Source organism: Anser cygnoides, chromosome 38, assembly GCF_040182565.1.
Source record: "Anser cygnoides isolate HZ-2024a breed goose chromosome 38, Taihu_goose_T2T_genome, whole genome shotgun sequence".
NCBI lineage: Eukaryota > Metazoa > Chordata > Aves > Anseriformes > Anatidae > Anser > Anser cygnoides.
The window spans coordinates 312,370-332,772 of NC_089910.1; the positions used below are offsets into that span (position 1 = coordinate 312,370).

At 50.8% G+C, this 20,403-nt stretch overlaps 1 protein-coding gene and 1 long non-coding RNA gene across 4 annotated transcripts; one reads left to right on the top strand and one right to left on the bottom strand.

Annotated features, from left to right (window-relative positions):
• Positions 1-4,581: 4,581 nt before the first annotated feature.
• On the bottom strand, positions 4,582-7,168 carry LOC125181540 (uncharacterized). 3 transcript variants are annotated; one of them, XR_010827248.1, is made up of 3 exons: positions 6,352-7,168; positions 5,364-5,424; positions 4,582-4,715 (listed from the first exon to the last, which is right to left on the bottom strand). It is a non-coding gene; the product is annotated as an uncharacterized lncRNA (long non-coding RNA). The 3 variants fall into 3 exon arrangements; XR_010827247.1 differs by having other exon boundaries at positions 6,223-7,168; XR_007160445.2 differs by lacking the exon at positions 6,352-7,168 and adding an exon at positions 5,686-5,959.
• Positions 7,169-8,173: 1,005 nt separating this feature from the next.
• On the top strand, positions 8,174-9,873 carry LOC136788509 (olfactory receptor 14A16-like). The gene has a single exon (XM_066987062.1). It carries the CDS (start codon positions 8,683-8,685, stop codon positions 9,871-9,873), a length of 1,191 nt encoding a protein of 396 aa, XP_066843163.1. The 5' UTR covers positions 8,174-8,682.
• Positions 9,874-20,403: the final 10,530 nt, after the last annotated feature.

The window sequence follows — 20,403 nt, forward strand, 5'->3', positions numbered from 1 at the left end:
GGGGCTCCAGGGCTGACAGCTCCTGCAAGGCAACAGTCACTTTTGCAGAACATGCTTTAACGTCAACTGAAATAATGAAGTCAACTGAAATAATCACCAAATGTCCCTCTTGAAACAATGGAGAGAGATGGAGTACAGAATTATGGTTAATCCTATGAGAGTTTGATTGTTACTGAGAGGTGCAAACGTTCTCTCTGGAAAACTCTGTTCATGGCCAATAACAAATAGGACACACACGCAGGGATGAGGAGGGGTTAGCTACCCTTGTGTGGGGCACTGATCCATCTGAGGCATCTCATCCCGATCTGGTAAGCCTTGATCCATGTGATGATCCTTGTGTGATGCTGCTCCTCTCACACACCCCACAAACCCACGGGAGCTTCTTCAGTTGGTTCAGTTCAGTGTGGCCTCTATGTGAGTGAGCAGCTGGAGTGCATGGAGCTCTGCATGGGGACGAACAAGGATCTGACAGCGAGCTGATGTGTCAGGAGTAAAGGGAGTGTAGAGACAGGGGACATTATAGTGGGAGTCTGCTGCAGGCCACCTGATCAGGAAAACCAGCAGGTGAGGCCCTCTATAAACAGATAGAAGCAGCCTCACATTCAAAAGCCCTGGTCCTCAGGGGGGACTTCAGCCACCCTGGTATCTGTTGGAGGGACAGCACAGCAGGGCATAGGCAATCCAGGAAGGTCCTGTTATGCATTAATGATAACTTCCTTCTCCCATTGATAGCGGAGAAAAGTGTTATGCTGGACCTCGTTCCCAGCAACAAGGAGGGGCTGGTGGGGAATGTGAAGCTCGAGGGCAGCCTGGGCTGCAGTGACTGTGAAATGGTGCAGTTTAGGATCCTAAGTGCAGCAAGGAGGGAGAAGAGCAATCACAATGCCCTGGACTTCAGGAGAGCAGACTTTGGCCTCTTGGGGCATCTCCTTTGTAGAGTACCATTGGACAAAGTCCTTCAGGGAAAAGGGGCCAAGGAAGAGAAAGCTGCTTAGTCTTCAAGGATCACCTCTTCCAAGCTGTGGTAGTTTTACTTGGGTGGGCAGCTGAGCTCCACCACAACCGCTCTATCACTCCCCCTTCCTCAAAGGGAAAGGGGGAGAAAATATGATGCAAAGGGCTCAAGAGTTGATATAAGGACAGGGAGATCGCTCAAAACTATTGTGATGGGCAAAACAGACTCAGAGTAGGGAGATAGATAGTAAAATTTATTGCCTATTACTAGCAAGTTAGAGAAGTGAGAAACAAAGTAAAGAAACCCCAAAACCCCTTCTCCCATCCACCCTCTTCCACCTCCTCCCCCCGCGCAGCACAGGGGAACAGGGGAATGGGGTCTGTGGTCAGTCTATAGCGCTTCGTTTCTGACCTTCTCGGTCTCTCTCTTCCCCTGCTCCAACATGGGGTCCCTCCCATGGGATGCCATCCTTCCCGAACTGATCCTGCGTGGGCTTCCCACAGGCAGCAGCTCTTCAAGAACTGCTCCAGGTATGGCTCCGTACCATGGGGTCCATCCCTCAGGACCACACTGCTCCAACCTGGGTCCCCCCCAGGCAGCAGCTCCTGCCAGGTCACCTGCTCCTGCGTGGGCTCCTCTCCATGGGCTACAGCTCCGGCCCAGAATCTGCTCTGGTGCGGGTCTTCCACAGGCTGCAGCCTCCTTCAGTGCAGGTCCACCTGCTTCACCATAGTCCTCACCACAGGCCATAAGGGAACTTCTGCTCCGGCGCCTGGAGCACCTCCTCCCCATCCTTCTGCATTGACCTTGGTGTCTGCAAGGCTGTTTCTCCCTCATCTCTCAGCTGCTGTTCCCCAGCAGGTCCGTCCGTCTGTCCGTCCATCCTTCCTTCCTTCCTTCCTCCCTTCCTTCTTTCCTTCCTTCCCTCCGTCCTTCCCTCCACCTTCCCTCCCTCCCTCCCTCCCTCCCTCCCTCCTTCCTTCCTTCCTTCCTTCCTTCCTTCCCTTCCTTCCTTCCTTCCTTCCTTCCTTCCTTCCTTCCTTCCTTCCTTCCTTCCTTCCTTCCTTTCCCTCCCTCCCTCCACCTCTCCCCCTCTCCCTCCCTCCCTCCCTCCTTCCTTCCTTCCTTCCTTCCTTTATTCTTTTCTTTCTTTATTCCTTTTCTTAAATCTGCTCTCACAGAGACACAAACAACGTCGCTTATTTGCTCAGGTCTGCCCAGCAGCAGGCCCCTTACCTAACATGAGGCAGCTTCTGGATTCTTCTCACAGGTGCCACTCCTATGGCCCCCTGCTACCCAAAGCTTGCCACGTAAACCCACTACACAGTGTGCATCCCAACAAAGAAGAAGTCAGAGAAAAAGGCCAGGAGGCAGGCATACACAAGCAAGAAGCTCCTGCACAAAGTCGTGTAGAAAAAGGAGGCCTACAGAGGGTGGATGCAAGGACAGATAGCCTGGGAGGAATACAGAGAAACAGTCTGAACAGCCAGGGATCAGGTTAGCTAAAACCCTGTTAGAATTAAATTTGACCAGGAACAACAAGAGCAACTAGAAAGGCGTCTTTAGTTACATTGGTTATAAAAGGAAGACTTAGTGAAATTGTGGGCCCTCTCCAGAAGAAAAGAGGAGACCTTGTTACCTGGGATATGGAGAAGGCTGAGGTACTCAATGACTTTTTTGCCTCAGTTTTCACTGGCAAGAGCTCTAGCCACACTGCTCAAGTCCCAGAATACAAAGGCAGGGACTAGAAGAATGATGAAATGCCTGCTGTAGGAGCAGCAACAATAGCCCTTGATAATTCTGAATATCCTTTGGATATTCACATCAGCATGTTCCTCTTGCTACATCTCCTGAATGTGTTTCTGGCTTTGTTTGATGTTAAATAACTATTGAAGAATACCACCCAGAGGTCTGCACCGAGGCACGACAGGTAGGAGTTGCAGGGCACGTGGGACAGTATGGGCAAGTACCTAGGACACTGGGCACCTCCAATGTTTTGGAACTGCACCCCAGGAAAAGTGTAACATCCTGCAAAACTAGCAAAATATTTGGAAAAAGTAGGCTGTCATCCTGCCGATTCTAGAGAGACATGGATCACTGCAATGGGTTGCAGCCTGACCCATGCCTACCGAGCCACACTCAACCGTAATGCAAAGGCCGGTATCAGTCACCCCTACATCGAAGATGAAACAATGGATGTGAAAGTGAGCCCAGTTAGTAAGGGAAGAAACTCCAGCTAAGAAGGGGAAGGAGGAAGAAGAAGATGAGGCAGATTATTCCAAAGCAGGGCCATCACAGGAACTGGAGGAGGAAGATATCAGAAAAGTGGCAGTAACCACACAATCCCTATCCTCAGCTGAGATGTGAGATATGTGAATGTCCAGGCTATGCCATCCCATCCTATTCACAGGCTGTCATCTGCATGGTATTTCTCCTTGAGCTGGACCCCACCCTTCCCACCTCATTCCTTTGCCAAGAAACACCCAGTGGGCTGCAACAGCTCACTGTTTTGGAAACTCCCTAGTACATATTCCTCCAGGGTCACTGTCCATGGTGGGGATAGAGAAAAGCCCTTTTCCTCTTCTTCCTCCCATCTGGCTGTCTCATCTGGAGAAAATCTCAGCTGATGAGCTACAGGCCTCAGAAAAATTTTGTTTCTCTGTGAAACTCCAGAGAAATATCCTCATCAGTCAAAGAGTTCACCCAGCAAAGATTTATGTAGCTTGTGTTTGCTTAAAATTGAGAAGCAAACAGTCCTAAAATTGTTGATTCACATGTGTTGCATGTGAATCAGGGAAATCCCAATCTCAGTGTAGATTGAGGGATGAATGGATTGAGAACATCTCTGCAGAGAAGCACTTGGGAATATTGGTGGATGAAAAATATGATCTGGCAGTATGGCAACAGCATACTGAGATGCATGAAAGAAGTGGACAGGAGGTCAAGTGTAGTGATTCTCCTGCTTAACTCTAGTTTCATGAGACCCCACCTGCAATACTGCATCCAGTGCTGAGGTGCCCAGTGCAAGAAAGACATAGACCTGTTAGAGGGGACCCAAAAGAGGACCGCGAAAATGAAAAGAGGACTGAAAAAGCTCTCCTAGAAAGAAAAGCTGGGGTCGGTACTAACAGGACAATGGAAATGGTGATGATTTAAGTGGGGTATAAGGAATAAACATTTTTGGATGAGAGTAGAGAGACACTGCAACAAGTTTCTGATAGAAGGAGTGGATGACCCGTCACTGAAAGTGTACAAAGTCAGGTTGCAAGGGGCTTTCAGCAACCTGATGTAGTGAAAGAGATTTTTACCCATGGCAGGGGGATTGGATTAGATGATCACTGAGTCCCTTTCAACGCTGAACATCCAATGCTTGTATGATTCTTCAATTTGATGATTCTGTGATCTAGCTGCTGCTTTAACCTTCGAGGAGGTAAAAGATTCCCCTTTCTTTATGTGCCCTGTTTCTTTAGGCAACTTCTGAGCTGTGTTTTTACATAACCTACTGAAAAAAATCCTGATTATCCCTCAAAGGAGGTTAGCATCATTGGATACAGCCTGGACTTAGCATACACCTGAGCAGTGTGTTTTATTGCTTATTAACCTTTATTATACTTTATTTTTGTTTGCTTGCACTTAAGAGTCATTATTCTGTATCTGTGTGCAGCCATTTCTGTAAGGAGGGAGTTGGTGCAAGGGATCTACAAGGTGCAACTGCAGACTTGAGTGGAGAAGTCTGATGTCAGGAGAAGTGATGCAAGTCCTGGTGGGGCAATGACAGAAATAGTGGGGTTGGAAGATGAGGAGCAAAGATGTCCATAAAGGGTCAAGCTTCTCCTACCTGTCCAGACCTCCTTAAGAGACACTCAGGGATTTTGCTGTGTCTTAATAAACCCCAAAGTATAGCTTCTGCAAAGTCCAACAACATCAGCTCCTGAGAGGAGACTGATGAGTTAATTGGAGGCCATGATTACAGGTAGGCCAAGGCACTTTGTAGGTTGCTCTGAGACTGAGAAAATGCTGGGTTTGTTTCATCAACCAGAAAGGCCAAACCCTGATGCCAGTTCTGGGCAGAGAGCTCCTGTCCCTCCCATGAGGCTCCAGGCTCTTCCTCAGGCAGTGGGGTGTGGGTTATGCAGTGCCAAGTGAAAGATAGTGGTGTGACACCTCCTGGCCTCCCTCAGGAGGTGCAAAGAGGTGATGAGGCCCCATTGCTAATAGGACAACATGTCTCCTCCTAGGCCTTGGTGCCAGAGAGAACTGTCAAAACCAAGGGGACAAGACCTTGGTATTCCTGGCTAAGTCTATCCTTGCCAGTGCCCTTGTCCATCTCCACCACTGGCTGCCCTATGATGTCCCATACCCATCCCTGTTTCCCTGCAGGCTGAAAACATGCATCTTGCCTTCCTACCTTGCTCTCAGCTTAGCATTTCTGTGCCTTCATTGATGTCTGTATCCTCTCCAGCTGTGCCCTGAAACATAGTGTCATAGAGTGATAACATATTACCTCCAGGGAAATTCTGACACTAAAGCATCATCCTTTCAGTGATATATCTTCCCTCTCATGCCCTGTCTCCACCATCCAAGCCTCAATTTCTAGAAAGTTTTCTCTCACACTCAGTTTCCCATGACCAAGGAAAGTTCCAACATCTCAAAAACTGTCCTTCACACAGACATCTACACCCATCAGCCTTCCTGTGACCAGTCATCTCTTCAGACAGAAGGAACCTCACCAGGGTCTTCCAAGCCATGTGGCCTTCCTGCTGGCCTTTCAGCTCCTCAGATAGACAAAGAAGCCACGTGCTTGCTCCCAGTCCCTTGCCCAGCCATGCTCCTACTGATGGCCTATCAGCTCCAGAGGCAGAAGTGACCTCATAGTCACCACCACTGCCAGACATTTCTGTTTGGTTATTAAAGTCCAGGAATGAGGGATTCAGGGCTTAGTTGTTCAGATTTGGATTTAGGGAATAGATAGTGTCTGCTTTGGGAACCCATTCAGTGTTTAGGGTATGGGCTGGATTTTTGGTTATGGTTTTATTTCTGCCTGGGTGAGGGCTAGGGTTAAGACAATTTAATGCTAGGAATTAAGGGCTGTGGATTACAGTGAGCAATGGGGTAAAAAACACTAAGTGGTTATGTCTAAGTGGTTATGGGCTTTGTCTTCAGGGTAAAGTTTGAGGTTGGTGATTACTACAGAGGCTTCATTTCAGGATGAGAGATAGCACTTAAGGGTAGGCCTAGGATTTATGGTTACTTGTTAGAAATATTACCAGTATCCAACATGAATTTATTCCGACTAAATGTTGCAGCAGCAGCAGCCTTACGTGAATCCCTCCTAACTCTTCAAAATCTTTCCTTTCTGTTAGCCAAGTCCCTCTTATCTCTCCCAAATCTCCCACCTTTATTCACCCAGCTTTCCCCTGGCCTCCCCTAATTTGTCACCGTGCTGGGGGCAGCTTTCTGATGGCCTTTATGACCTCAGAGGCTCTGCCTCCCTGCTGTTGGCCAGCCGGGTGCTGGGACAGAAGTGACCTCACAGCCAGCAGCCACAGGGCTACAAGGAGCTGTTGTGCTCAGGAGGCCTCTTTCCAGCCCCCCCAGGAGCAGTGGGTGCAGGGGATGCCCTACACAATCCCTCAGGTACTCTGCCTGCCAACCAGCTCATGCTTAAGAAGGCCTCCCACATGTCCAGACTCATGTTTCCTCATGCAGCATTTAGAGAGCAAGGGCCCAGCCCAACCCCTGCTCTGCCAGTCCTCCCTGCCTCTCCCAGGAGGCCAGCACAGCCCAGACCCTCCCCAGCTCTCCACACCTCCCTGTCCTCTCCCCAACCCAGCCCAGCCGAGCAGAGCAGAGCAGCCCAGGCTGGGCTGGCCTCGAAGCAGCAAATGGAGAAGTGGAGGTCAGTGGCAGTGTCCCTGCTGCTGCCATCTGCAGGAGATCCCATACCCTTCCAAGGTGCAATCTTTTTAAAATACAATAGAGAAAATTTACTTGAAATCTAAAGAAGGAAATCTTCACTATGAGGTTGGTGAGGCACTGGAAAAGGTTCTTCAGAGAAGTAGAACCCCGCTTCCCCAGCAGTGTTCAAGGCCAGGGTGGATGGGACCGTGAGGAACCTGGTCTTGTGGAATGTGCCTCTGACCATGGCAGCGGGGCTGGAACAAGAAGGTCTTTAAGGTCCCCTCCAACCCAAGACGTTCCGTAGTTCTATGAGAGTGGAGGCACAAAATTGGTTGTGTAGCTTGTATAGACAAAGGAATTTCTATTTCTGTGAAAAAGTTTCCTCCCCCTGAAAAACAACAAGTGCTCGGAAGAGATGGAATGCAGCCTGCATCATTTGTGGGTGTCCGGTCTCACAATGGGACAAGAAAAGATGATTCTCATGCCAAACTCTTCTTTTGAATTAAGGGAAAAGACACCACTGGAAGTAAATGTCCATCTCCAGCTCAGAGAAGAAAAATCAGTGACTGCTTCAGTCTGTTTCAAAGCCAATTCCCTTGGAGGCCCAGGGACTTCTTAAGGGCTCCCTGTGCTGCAGAGCTGGGCCGGGCTCCTGGGCCCAAAGGGAGCTCCTGGCAAGCGGGCAGCGCTGCAGAGAGACAGCTCTGCCCACGAGCAGCTCCTCTGCACAGCGCAGCAGTGCTGGGGGCACTGCCTGCAGGGGACAAGGGCGGCTGAGAGAAGGGAGGGAGATGTTAAAGGCAGTGTGGAGGGGGGATGCTGAGAGCTCACTGCGGGAGAAATCTTCCCAGCCCTAAACAGGGTAAGTCTCTGGCTGCAGGGCAATACAGCTGTTGTTCCTGGTGCCATCTCCAGATTTGCTGGCAAATCCCATAGCCTATGGGAGCTTTCAGGAGGACTCTCAGAGTTTCTTTGGAGAAGAGAATGACAAGGTTCAGAGCAGGGATTACCTGCCCAAGCTCTCAGAGGGACAGGACATGAGACTTCATTCTTGCAGGGCCGGCTGCAGGCTGTGCAGCCGGGGTGCAGGCAGAGGTGGCCAGGGCTGTGGTGCAGAGCAGGGTCCCTGCTGTGCCCCAGGGGCTGTGTGCCGGGGCAGGGCCTCTGCTGCCTGCCAGGCTCAGCACTCAGCAAGGAGAAGGTGTGGGTGGAAGGAGCCCCCCCCCCCCAGCAGGACAGGGCAGGGTCCTCCTGATGCCCAGAGGCTGCTGCCTGGGGCAGGCTGCTCACAGCTCCAGAGCACTCCCAAGGTGTCTCAGAATGGACTCCACAAGAGAAATGCCAGAGCAAGGGATTCTTGAAGAGAAGCATTCTGTGCTTTGAGATTTCTCCTCTTGCTTTACTGGGTGGCAGACGACGAAGGGAGTTTATTTTTCCATTATGATAAAGACACTGAGTCCCCCGTTCTTGTTACCTTCTCTTAGGTTAGAGCTGGTCCTTAGACTCTGAACTTGGGGAGTTGTCCCTTAAATATGTCCTGGGACAGGAGGTGTCTGCAAGGCAGACCTGAGCACACAGCTGGTGGGACAGAGTCTGTGAGCAATGGCAGGGAGGAGATGTGGGGACAGGGAAGCAGCTGCCAGCAGGGCCAGTACCTGGCAGCAGAGACCTGGGCAGGGAGGGAGAGGGAGCTGCTGCCCGGAACACCAAGGGAGGAGGGAGTCAGGCACTCCCTGGCAGGCCTGCAGTTCAGGCACCTTCTCTGCAGCAACCCCCTGCTCTCCTCTGACACCCAGCACAGCCTCTGCCCTCAGGGGCTTTAGGGCATGAGCCACCTCCTCCTCAGCTGGACCTCCAGAAGAGAGGAGCCTGTGTCCTGCAAGGTGATACACAACGAGGAGGCTGAGTCCCTGCCCTGCAGTGTCATGTCCATAGCTGAAATGCAAGCTCAGAGAGTGGTGATTTCGGTGAGAGAAGGAGTGGGTTTTACTCAGAGAAGTTTCTCTAACTTTTCTCTCTTTTTTTTCTCAATGGACCGGTCCCAGAGACAGCAAATGTCCAACAGCAGCTTCCCCAACGAGTTCCTCCTACTGGCATTCGCAGACACCCGCGAGCTGCAGCTCCTGCACTTCGGGCTCTTCCTGGGCATCTACCTGGCTGCCCTCCTGGGCAACGGCCTCATCCTCACAGCCGTAGCCTGTGACCACCGCCTCCACACCCCCATGTACTTCTTCCTCCTCAACCTCGCCCTCCTCGACCTGGGCTCCATCTCTACCACTGTCCCCAAAGCCATGGCCAATTCCCTCTGGGACACCAGGGCCATTTCCTATGCAGGTTGTGCTACCCAGGTCTTCATGTTTCTTGTGTTTGTAGCAGCAGAGTTTTATCTTCTCACCATCATGGCCTATGACCGCTACATTGCCATCTGCAAACCCCTGCACTATGGGACAATAATGGACAGCAGAACTTGTGTCAACATGGCAGCAGCTGCCTGGGGCTGTACTTTTCTCAACGCTGTGCTGCACACTGCCAATACCTTTTCCCTCCCCCTCTGCCAAGGCAATGCCCTGGACCAGTTCTTCTGTGAAATTCCCCAGATCCTCAAGCTCTCCTGCTCAGATGACTACCTCAGAGAAGCTGGGTTTCTTGTTGTTAGCTTCTCTTTTGTATCTGGGTGTTTTGCTTTCATTCCTTTCTCCTATGTGCAGATCTTCAGGGCTGTGTTGAGGATCCCCTCTAAGCAGGGCCGGCACAAAGCCTTTTCCACATGCTTCCCTCACCTGGTCGTGGTCTCCTTGTTTCTCAGCACTGGCTTATTTGCCTACCTAAAACCTCCATCCATGTCCTCCTCCTCCCTCAATCTTTTGCTGGCAGTTCAGTACTCGGTGGTGCCTCCAGCAGTGAATCCCCTCATCTACAGCATGAGGAACCAGGAGCTGAAGAATGCAGTGTGGAAAGTGATGACTGGACATTTTTCTGAAGCAATAAACTGCCCATCTTTTACATACTGCTCATAATGTAACATTACAGCTTCAGACCCAATATATTTGGTGCTTTTTAATTTTTATGTTTTAAATTTCATTTCCGTTATTCATGATAGAATAAGAAATGTATTTGTTCATCCTCTTCCATTTCAGTATCTAGCTGTCTATTGTGACATAGGAACCTGGTGTGAAGGAGCCAGGCTCTCTGTGTACTTAAATAATAGAAAGGACCTGGCAATGACTTGCTTGCCTGAGATCCTCCCTCAGAGACCTGTGGTGGAGCTGCAGGGGCACTTGGCTGTGTGAAGAGGTGGAGGGAAAAAGAATCCTGGCACAGCAGCAATGTCAGGGAGTCCCAGGGCTTGGTCTGTCTGGAAGTGCTTTCCTTCACCACCCATGCTCTCCTTCAAAGCCCTTTTGTTGCTGTGAGGACTGATTGCTCTTGTCGCTTGCTCACCGTGCTGCCTGTTTGGCAGTCCTGTGTCCACAGGCAGGGACAGGCCAGGGGCACTTCTCTAACACAGCTGGCTCTGTACCAGCATCTCCAGCATAAAAGGGGATGTGCTGAGGGCAGTGTCTGAAGGCTCAGCTCTTCTCCCAAAGCTGCTCTCATGGATATTGCAAAGGGATGGACTCAAAGGAGGCTTCTTGCTTTGTTTGTTTCTCTTCCATGAGTCTCTGACTCTGAAGAAGGCTGGCTATTTGTGCGCACCCTCCATGGCCAAAGAACCACTTGTGTGGGAGGCAGTCAGTGGCAGTGCTCCCCACCAGCTGGCTCTGCCTTCCCAGCCTGACCAGCACGGCCCTGCAGAGTGCCCCCACGGCCCCACGCACCACAGCCCCCTAGCTCTGCAGAGCAGCACCGCCAGCTCGGGGGCTGTGGGCAACATGGGCAGGGGCTGCAGGAATGGCTGCTCAGGCCAGCCCAGACGTGGTGGGCTGGGGCAAGACTGTGTGGGACATGGGGTGTCCCAGGAGCAGAGCAGGGCGCTGTGTGTGTACAGTGCTGCCTGAGGATCCCAGGGCCAGCAGTGTTTTAGTGTGCTGTGCTGGGAAGCAGGGCTGTCCTAGGGAGCTGCAGGATGCCCAGGGGTGGGGAGTCTCCTGCAGATGGCAGGAGCAGAGACACTGCCTTTGACCTCCACTTCTCCATTTTCTGCTTTAGGGCCAGCCCAGCCTCAGTTCCTCTGTTGGGCTGGGCTGGGCTTGCCTGGGCTGGACAGAGGAGAGGGAGGTGTGGAGAGCTGGGGAGGGTCTGGACTGGGCTGGCCTCCTGGGAGAGGCTGGGGGGAACCACAGTGCAGTCTGGGCTGGGCCCTTGTTCACTGGATATGGATATGACCAATGCCAAATAACATGACTTTCACACTAATTCCTTCTCTGCAGAGCTCTCAACACTCTCCTACAACATATATTAAGTTCTTGATTTAATTTTCCACACAGCAGTGGCCATTTCCTTCAGGATGCCCTGGACTTGCTAAAGGCTGCATGGGGAACATGACTCCGGATGTGTGGGAGGCCTTCTGAAGCATGAGCTGGTTGGCAGGCGGACTACCTGAGGGATTGTCCAGGGCATCCCCTGTGCCCGGTGCTCCTGGGGGGGCTGGGAAGAGGCCTTCTGAGCACAACAGCTCCTTGTAGCCCTGTGGATGCTGGCTGTGAGGTCACTTCTGTCCCAGCACCTGGCTGGCCAACAGCAGGGAGGCAGAGCCTCTGAGGTCATAAAGGCCATCAGAAAGCTGCCCCCAACAGGGTGACATGTTACAGGAGGCCAGGGGGAAGCTGGAAGAATAAAGGTGGGAGATCTGGGGGAGGGAAGAGGGGTTTGGCTAACAGAAAAGAAAGATTTTGAAGAGGTAAGAGGGGTTCAGTTAAGGCTGATGCTGCTAAAAGACTCACTGGAAAAATATTTGTTTTATTTCCTGACAATATTTCTAACCAGCAACCTGAAAACCTGGTGCTACCCTAAATGCTATCCCTTACACTCAAAGGAATCCACTGCTCTCATCCCCAACCTCAAATCCTACTTTGAAGTCCAGCCCACACCACATCAGCACATTCCATTTTTAACTCATTGCTCTCGATAATCCATATCCCTTAATCCCTAGCATTAAACTGCCAGCCTTAACACCAACCCTCGTCCCATAACAAACCATATAATAAATGCCTAACCAGAAATCTATCTCATACCCTAAACACTGACTGGGTACTCAAAGCAGAACACCAAAGCCTCCCTATAAGACTCTGCCCAATCCCTAAACATGGAATGCAAGATCTAATCCCTAAACTCTGTCTTGAATACCTAATCCTCAAATCCCTCATTCCTGCACTCTTATCACAAAACTCAAGTTGCCTGGCCCCATTAGGCTGAGAAGGGCTTGAGAGTTTCTGTAGCAATTGCTTGGTCTTGGTAGAGGCAGGTAAGGTGACATGGACCTGGTCAGGTCATAGGGCTCAAGGAGGAAATGGGTGGTCAGCTGTGGTCAGCTGTGCCTCAGGATCTCAGGAGGCAGCAGGAGGCCCATGGCTGTGCAAATGGGTGTCAGGGCACTTCTGCCTGAGGACCTGATAGGCCACCTTCAGGCACATGGATGGTCAATGAGGATACCATTTTTGCTCTCATAAGCAACTGAGGAACTGCTGACATGCAGCTAGTGTAAATCTTTATTTCAAGGTCATTCCTACTCTACTCCACTTGCCGAGGTGATCGGCTCTGGGGCAGACGCGTTCTGCAGTGGAGCGGGGGATAGGGACAGGCAGGGCTTTTTTTCCAGCATCGAGGCCACTCGAGGGAGCCGCCAGGATCCGGCAGCCCCCGCGAGGGAGGCTGACGAGGCGTAGGCGGAGCCAGCAGCGCCTCCTCCCCGGCCATTCAAAAGCAGCCCCTAGGGAGCGCGAGCAACCAGGAGCGCAGCGAACAGGGCAGGCAAACAGGGCGTGACGCATCAGAAAGGCGGGGCGCAGCAGTTTGCACGGCAGTTCGTGCAGGCAGGGTGAGCAGGGGGGTCAGAGATGTCAGAACGTTCCCCCCCCCACCCATACGAACAACTCCTCTAACGGCTGTCGACCACTAGCTGGGCTGCAATGGTCTACACCAGGCAGACTGCTCTCTCTAGAAAGTCTGTAACCACCCAGACTGACCGCCTGCTCAAAAATGCGGCAGTTCAGGTCTCTGGATGCAGGGAGTGTCTGAGCCTGTTGCTGCCATCTGAAGGAGGCAGAGGGACTGTGTGTGTGAGGTGCAAGCAGGTGGATGACCTGGTCCGCCTGGTGGCAGAGCTCAGGGAGGAGGTGGAGAGGTTGAGGGCTATCAGGGAGTGTGAGCGGGAGATAGACTGGTGGAGCAACTCCCTGCAGGGCCTGAAGGAGAGGTACTGGGGTGAGACAACCCAAATGGGGGTGGACCCCCTTCCCTGTCAGGCAGAGGGAGGGGACCTAGGATTTAAGGAGGAATGGAGACAGGCCCCTGCTCGACCTCGCAGGCGACGCCCCCCCACCACCCCCACCTTCCTAGCTGTGTGTACACAACAGGTTTGAGGCCCTAGAGCTTGAGAGACTGGCAGGTGAAGATGAGGTAGAAAGTCTACCCAGGAGGATACCTAGGGCGAGGAGGTCGACTCCACGCCTCAAGACTGCCTCCACCAAGAAGGATAGAAGGGTAATCGTAGTAGGCGACTCCCTTCTCCGGGGGACAGAAGGCCCTGTTTGTCGGCCTGACCCTAACCATAGGGAAGTCTGCTGCCTCCCTGGGGCCAGGGTCAGGGATGTTGCCAGAAAGCTTCCCAACCTGGTTCGCCCCTCTGACTACTATCCGCTTTTGATAGTCCAAACTGGCAGTGATAATATTGAAGAGAGAAGCCTGAAGGCTATCAAACAGGACTTTAGGGGACTGGGACGGTTAGTGGATGGAGCGGGAGTACAGGTGGTGTTTTCATCCATCCCTATAGTAGCAAGTAGATTAGCAGTTAGAGTGGACACGGAAAGCCCACCTGATTAACGCTTGGCTCAGAGGCTGGTGCCAACACAGAACTTTTGGCTTTTTTGACCATGGGGCGCTTTACTCGGCACCCGGCCTGAAATGTAAGTGCACAGGATCCATGTCCAAGGCTTATACATGAACTCCTCATCCTGGTGGTGATCAAGGAAGAGGAGGACACTTTGTCAGCACCGTGCAAGGCAGTGCACAGCAGCTGTCCCAGTCTATGTCTTTTCTACCTCCTGCAGCCACTGCAATGGGCGACAGTCACCTCGAAGGCTTATGCCATGCTCTTCTGATCAATGCAGAGGTTTCAGATACCCAGAAATATCAGAAATGGCCTCAGAAACCAATGTCCAGGTTATCCCATCTATTTTTATTCACAGTTTCTTATCCACATGCTATCTCTCCTCCAGCTGGACTCCACTCTTCCCACATTATTCCTTTGCTAAGGACCCCCCCAGTGCATCAGCTGCATCATCTCAGTACTTTGGAACCTTGGTTGTACATGTTACACGGGGGCCATGTCCATGGTGGAGATGGAGAGAAGTTCCTTTCTACTTCATGTCTCCCACTTGGCTGTCTCATGTGGAGAAATCTCAGCTGATGAGCTAGAGGCCTCAGAAAAATTTTATCTCTCCATAAACCTCCAGAGAAATATCTTCATCTGTCCAAGTGTTCATCCAGCAATGATCCTGTGTTTTGTGTTTGCTAGAAGTTGAGAATCAGACAGCCCTTAAAATTGTTATCTCCAGTGAGCTAAAGCAGTCCTGTGTTTCAGTTTTTCTCTGCTCTGTGTTGAGGAAGGATTTATCCAGCTGGCATTGAGCAAACCAGGTTCTTTGCAAGGAAGCCTCAGAGAGGTGATTCCCCCTCCATTCTGCTCTCATCAGACCCCACTTGCCTTGCTGCATCCAATTGTGGGGCCCCCAGTGCAAGAAAGGTATAGACCAGTTAGAGGGGCTACAGTACAGGGCAATGATAAGAGGGAAGAAATAACTCTCCTACAAAGAAAGTCTGAGAGTGTTGCGGTTGTTCAACATGGAGAAGAGAAGGCTCCAGAGAGACCTTATTATTTTCAGTATTTCAAGGGAGCTTATGAGAAAGAAAAACTTTTATTTTATTTATTATTATTATTATTATTTTATTTTATTTTATTTTATTTTATTATTTTATTTTATTTTATTATTTTATTTTATTTTATTTATTTTATTTTATTTTATTTATCAGGGTCTGTAGTGACAGAACAAGGGGTCATGATTTTGAACTGAAAGGGCGTAGATATAGGTTAGATATAAGGAAGAAAGATCTTAGGATGAGAGTAGTGCAGCACTGGAAGAGGTTTCCCAGAGAAGTTGTGGCTGCCTCATCTCTGGAAGTGTTCAAAGTTGGGATGGAACGGCCTTTCAGCGGCCTTATGTGTTGAGAGATGCCCCTGACCATAGGAGGGGCATTGTACTAGATGATCCTAGAGTCCTTTTCAAGCCTAAATCGTTCCTAGATTGTATCATTCATTGATTCTAAGATTCTATGTCTCTATCACAATATGATCTAGTTGCTGCTTTAAGCGTCAAGGAGTTCATAGCTTTTACTTCCTTTATGTATTCTAACGCTGTCTTTGGACAACTCCTGAACTATGTTTTTACAAAGTCTTTCATGTCTACTGACTGAAAAAAATGTTGATGAGACCATCCCTTGTGGGAGGTGAGCCTCATTACATACAACCTAGAGCTAGCATGCAATTGATCAGTGTGCTTCATTGATTAATGAGCTTCATCATACTTTATTTTAGTTTGCTTGCAATTAAGAATCATACTTCTCTACCTGTGTGCAACCTGTTCTCTAAGGAAAGCAGGAGGAAGTTGGGACAAAGGAGCTACAAGGTGCAACTGCAGACTTGAGTGGAGAAGTCTGATGTCAGGAGAAGTGATGCAAGTCCTAGCGGATCAATGAGAGAAATGGTGCGAGACTGGGAGGAGAGGAGCAAGGTTGTCTGTACAGTGTCAAACTTCTCCTACCTGTCCAGACCTCCTTAAGAGACTCTTAGGCCTCTCTGTATCTCAATAAGCCCCAAGGTGTAGTTGCTGACAACTTTATCAACTTCATCTCCTGAGAGGAGACTGATGAAATCTTTCAGAAAGCCAAAGTCAGAAGCCAAACCCCAAAGTTCTTCAAAGTACTGATTGGTCCCACTGAAGGCTATTACTGACAAAGCCCCATGGACTCCTTAGGGCAGGTAATTGGGGGCCATGATTACAGGTAGGCCAAGGCCCTGTGCAGGTAGCTCTGAGGCTGAGAAAATCCAGGCTTTGTTTCATCAAGCAGAAAGACCAAGCCTTGCTTGCAGCTCTGGGCAGAGAGGCCCTGCCCCTCATGTGAAGCTCCAGACTCTTCCTCGGTCGGTGGGATGTGTGGTATGCAGTGCCAAGTGAAAGACAGTGGTATGAAACCTCCTGGCCTCTGTCAGGAAGTGCGAAGAGGAGACGAACCCCAATTGCTAAGAGGACAACATCTCCTCCCAGGCCCTGGTGGCAGAGAGACCTGCCATAGTCAAGGGGACAAGACTGTTGTTTTCTTGGCTAACTCTCACCTTGCCAGTACCGTTGTCCATCTCTACCACTGGCTGTCCTATGATGTCCCACACCTGTTCCCATTTCCCTTCAGGATACAAACACCCATCTTGCTTTCCTACCGTGGTCCAACCTTCGCGTTTCCATAGCTTCATTGATATCTCTTCCTCCCTAGTTTTTCTCTCACATGCTGTGTCCCACTACCAAGAAAAGCTCCATCATCTTTCAGACTATCCTTCAGAAAAGGCATGCTAAATCATCCTTCTTGTTTCCTGTTATCTGACTAGACAGAAGGAACCTCACCATGATCTTCCAAGCCACGTGGCCTTCCTGCTGGCCTTTCAGCTCTTCAGAAAGACACAACCAAGCCACATGCCTGCTGCTCTCCAGTCATGTACTCAGGCACAAGAGACTTGAAAACCCACAGCCAAGGCAGCTTCTGCATGGGCCTTTCAGGTACTTGGGCAGAGGGCATCACACAAGAACCATGCCAGCCAGCTGCCTTCTGCTGGCCTGTGAGAGATGCTGGGAGGTGTGAGCCTAAAAGGCCACCTGCCAGCCAGGAGGCAAGGGTTGACCTGGCAGATACTTCACAGAATGGGACCTCCCAGTCCCTTGCCCAGCCATGCTCCTGTTGCTGGCCTCTCAGCTCCAGAGGCAGAAGTTACCTCGCAGTCCCCACCAAAGCCAACTGCTTCCTGCTTGATTCAAACTTTCTAAGGCACAGGCGACACCTTATAAGAACGTACCTACAAGGTGTCCTCCTTGACGCCCAACACCCACAAAATAAAAGCAAAGTCGTTGTCATCCTACAAGGCCATGCATCTCCTGATGGCCTTTCAGCTTCTCTGATGGGCAGGAGAGAGCGTTGTGCAACCTCTGTTAGGCACTAGAGTAGCTATGATGTTGAAATAAAGATTTACACTTGCAGCGTGCCAGTGGCTCATCAGTTCCTTATGACAGCTAAAATGCCACCCTCATAGACTGGCCATGTGCCTGGAGGTGGCCTATCAAACCCTCAGGCAGAAGTGCCCTGACACTCACCTGCACAGCCATGGGCCTCCTGCTGCCTTCTGGGATCCTGAGGAACAGCTGACCTCAGCAGAGAATCCCCACCCATCTCTTCCTTGAGCCCTATGGCCTGACCAGATCCATGTCACCCCACCTGCCTCCTCCAAGACCAAGTCATTGCTGCAGGACATCTCAAGCGCTGCCCAGAATCACGCAGACAAACCGCTTCAGTTTTGTGGTGTGTAGGAATGAGGGATTTGAGAATTAGGTATTCAGGTTAAATTCTAGGGATTGGATCTTCCTTCCATGTTTTGGGATTGGGCAGAGTCTTAGAGAGAGGCTTTGGTGTTCTGCTTTTAATACCCAGTCAGAGTTTAGGGTATGGGCTAGATTTTTGGTTAGGGTTTTATTATGTGCTTTGTTACTGAATGAGGGTTAGTGTTAAAGCTGACAAATTAATGCTATGGATTAAGGACTAGGGATTACCGAGAGCAATAGGTTAAGACTAATGGTAACAGGTTATGTGTCTGGGATTTGACTTCAAGGTAGGATTTGAATTTAGGGATTACAGCAACGGATTCCTTCCAGGTTGAGGGATGGCATTAAGAGTAACACCAGGTTTAAAGGTTCCTGGTTAGAAATATTACCAGTGGTCTAACATGAATGTTCTCCCAGTGAGTGTTGCACCAGCAGCAGCATTACCTGAACCCCTCCTAACTCTTCAAAATCTTTCCTTCCTGTTAGCCAAACCCCTCTTCTCTCCCCCAGAATTCTCAGCTTTATTCTCCCAGCTTTCCCTTGGCCTCCCCAAATGTGTCACCCTCTTGGGGGCAGCTTTCTGATGGCCTTTATGACCTCAGAGGCTCTGCCTCCCTGCTGTTGGACAGCCAGGTGCTGGGACAGAAGTGACCTCACAGCCAGCATCCACAGGGCTACAAGGAGCTGTTGTGCTCAGGAGGCCTCTTCCCAGCCCCCCCAGGAGCAGTGGGTGCAGGGGATGCCCTACACAATCCCTCAGGTACTCAGCCTGCCAACCAGCTCAGGCATCAGAAGACCTCCCACACATCCTGACTCACGTTTTCCCATGAAGACTTTAGAAACTCCAGGTCACAGTGAAGGAAATGTGTGGAAAAGAACTATGCAAATATTTTAGGAAAACTTTGAGAACTCTGCGGAGAAGGAGTTAGCATAATAGTAATGAACACTAGTATTGCTTTATTCATCTGGTTTCCCAAAGGACCATAGTGCCAAAAAGAAGTGACCTGGAAACTCTGTTCCACCTGACATGATGGCAACCTTAGGGAATAGTTTATGGCACTTGGACTTCCTCAGGTTCATCTCACTGCACCAATACTATGGTCACTCTCATATGGACAAGGTAAAGACGGACTCCTGATTTAGTAATTTAGTGTCCGTACCTAGAGAAAGAAACCACCTGTGTGAGCTGGGGCGAGAGCCTAGTGCTGCGAACGGTGGTTGCAAGGGGCTGATCTAGGGCCATTGCCCTGGGGCAGCATCTGCCAGGGCGTCCAGAGAAGAAGGGCCCAGCCCAGCCCCTGCTCTGCTGGTCCTCCCTGTCTCTCCCAGGAGGCCAGCCCAGCTCAGCCCCTCCCCAGCTCTCCATACTTCCCTCTCCTTTCCCCAGCCCAGCCCAGCAGTGCAGCCCAGGCTGGACAGGTCCCAAAGCAGCAAATGGAGGAGTGGAGGTCAGTGGCAGTGTCTCTCCTTCTACCGTCTGCAAGAGATTTCCCTCCCCCAGGCAGCCTGCAGCCCCCCACGCCAGCCCCACTCCGAGACACAGCACAGCACGACACTGCTGTCCCTGGGACTCCTCAGGCAGCACCACTGCACACACACACAGTGCCCTGCTCTGCTCCTGGGACACCCCATGTCCCACACAGCCTTGCCCCAGCCCACCACGTCTGGGCTGGCCTGGGCAGCCATTCCTGCAGTCTCTGCCCGTGCTGCCCACAGCTCCTGAGCTGGCGGCGCTGCTCTGCGGAGTGAGGGGGCTGTGGTGCGTGGGGCCATGGGGGCACTCTGCAGGGCCTTGCTGGTCAGGCTGGGAAGGCAGAGCCAGCTGGTGGGGGGCACTGCCACTGACTGCCTCCCACCACAAGTGGTTATTTGGCCGTGGAGGGTGAGCACAGATAGCCGGCCTTCTTCAGAGTCAGAGACTCATGAAATAGTCTGAGCTGGAAGGGACCCACAAGGATCATCAAGTCCAACTCATTTCCAATGTCAGGAGAAGTTTTGGGGTGATTCACTCGATCCAGACTATGAAATTTCACTGATTGAATAACTAGTAATTTTCCCAACGCCTTTCCCATTTCCTGGTGTTGCAGAGCTCTGCTTTGTCTGTGGAATGCAAATAATGATCACATATCTCTCTGGACCACCTTACCATCAGTAAAAGAAGTAAAAGTAAAGATGGAAGGAAAACATAATGGAAATATCTCGGTCTGTAATGAGTTGCATTATCAGTGATATGCAGAGGACAGTAACTACTTTGCTTCTGAAAAACACGCAGACATCACTTTCCACACTGCATCCTTCAGCACCTCATTCCTCATGCTGTAGATGAGGGGGTTCACTGCTGGAGTCAACACTGAGTACAGAACTGCCAGCAAAAGATTCAGGGAGGAGGAGGACATGGAGGGGGGTCTCAAGTAGGCAAATGTGCCAGTGCTGATATACAGGGAGACTATGGCAAGGTGAGGGAGGCAGGTGGAAAAGGCTTTGTGCCGTCCGGGCTCAGAGGATATCCTCAGCACAGCCCTAAAGATCTGCGTGTAGGAGTACAGAATGAAAAGAAAACACACTAAAAGTGAACATGCAGTAAAAAGAATAAGCCCAGCTTCTCTGAGGTAGGCATCTGAGCAGGAGAGCTTGAGGATCTGGGGAATTTCACAGAAGAACTGGTCCAGGGCATTGCCTTGGCAGAGGGGGAGGGAAAATGTATTGGCAGTGTGCAGCACAGCATGGAGAAACCCACTACCCCAGGCA

Excerpts from the sequence above, each read along its gene's own strand:
- LOC136788509 (XM_066987062.1), top strand. The coding sequence starts at position 8,683 with ATGAGCCACCTCCTCCTCAGCTGGACCTCCAGAAGAGAGGAGCCTGTG.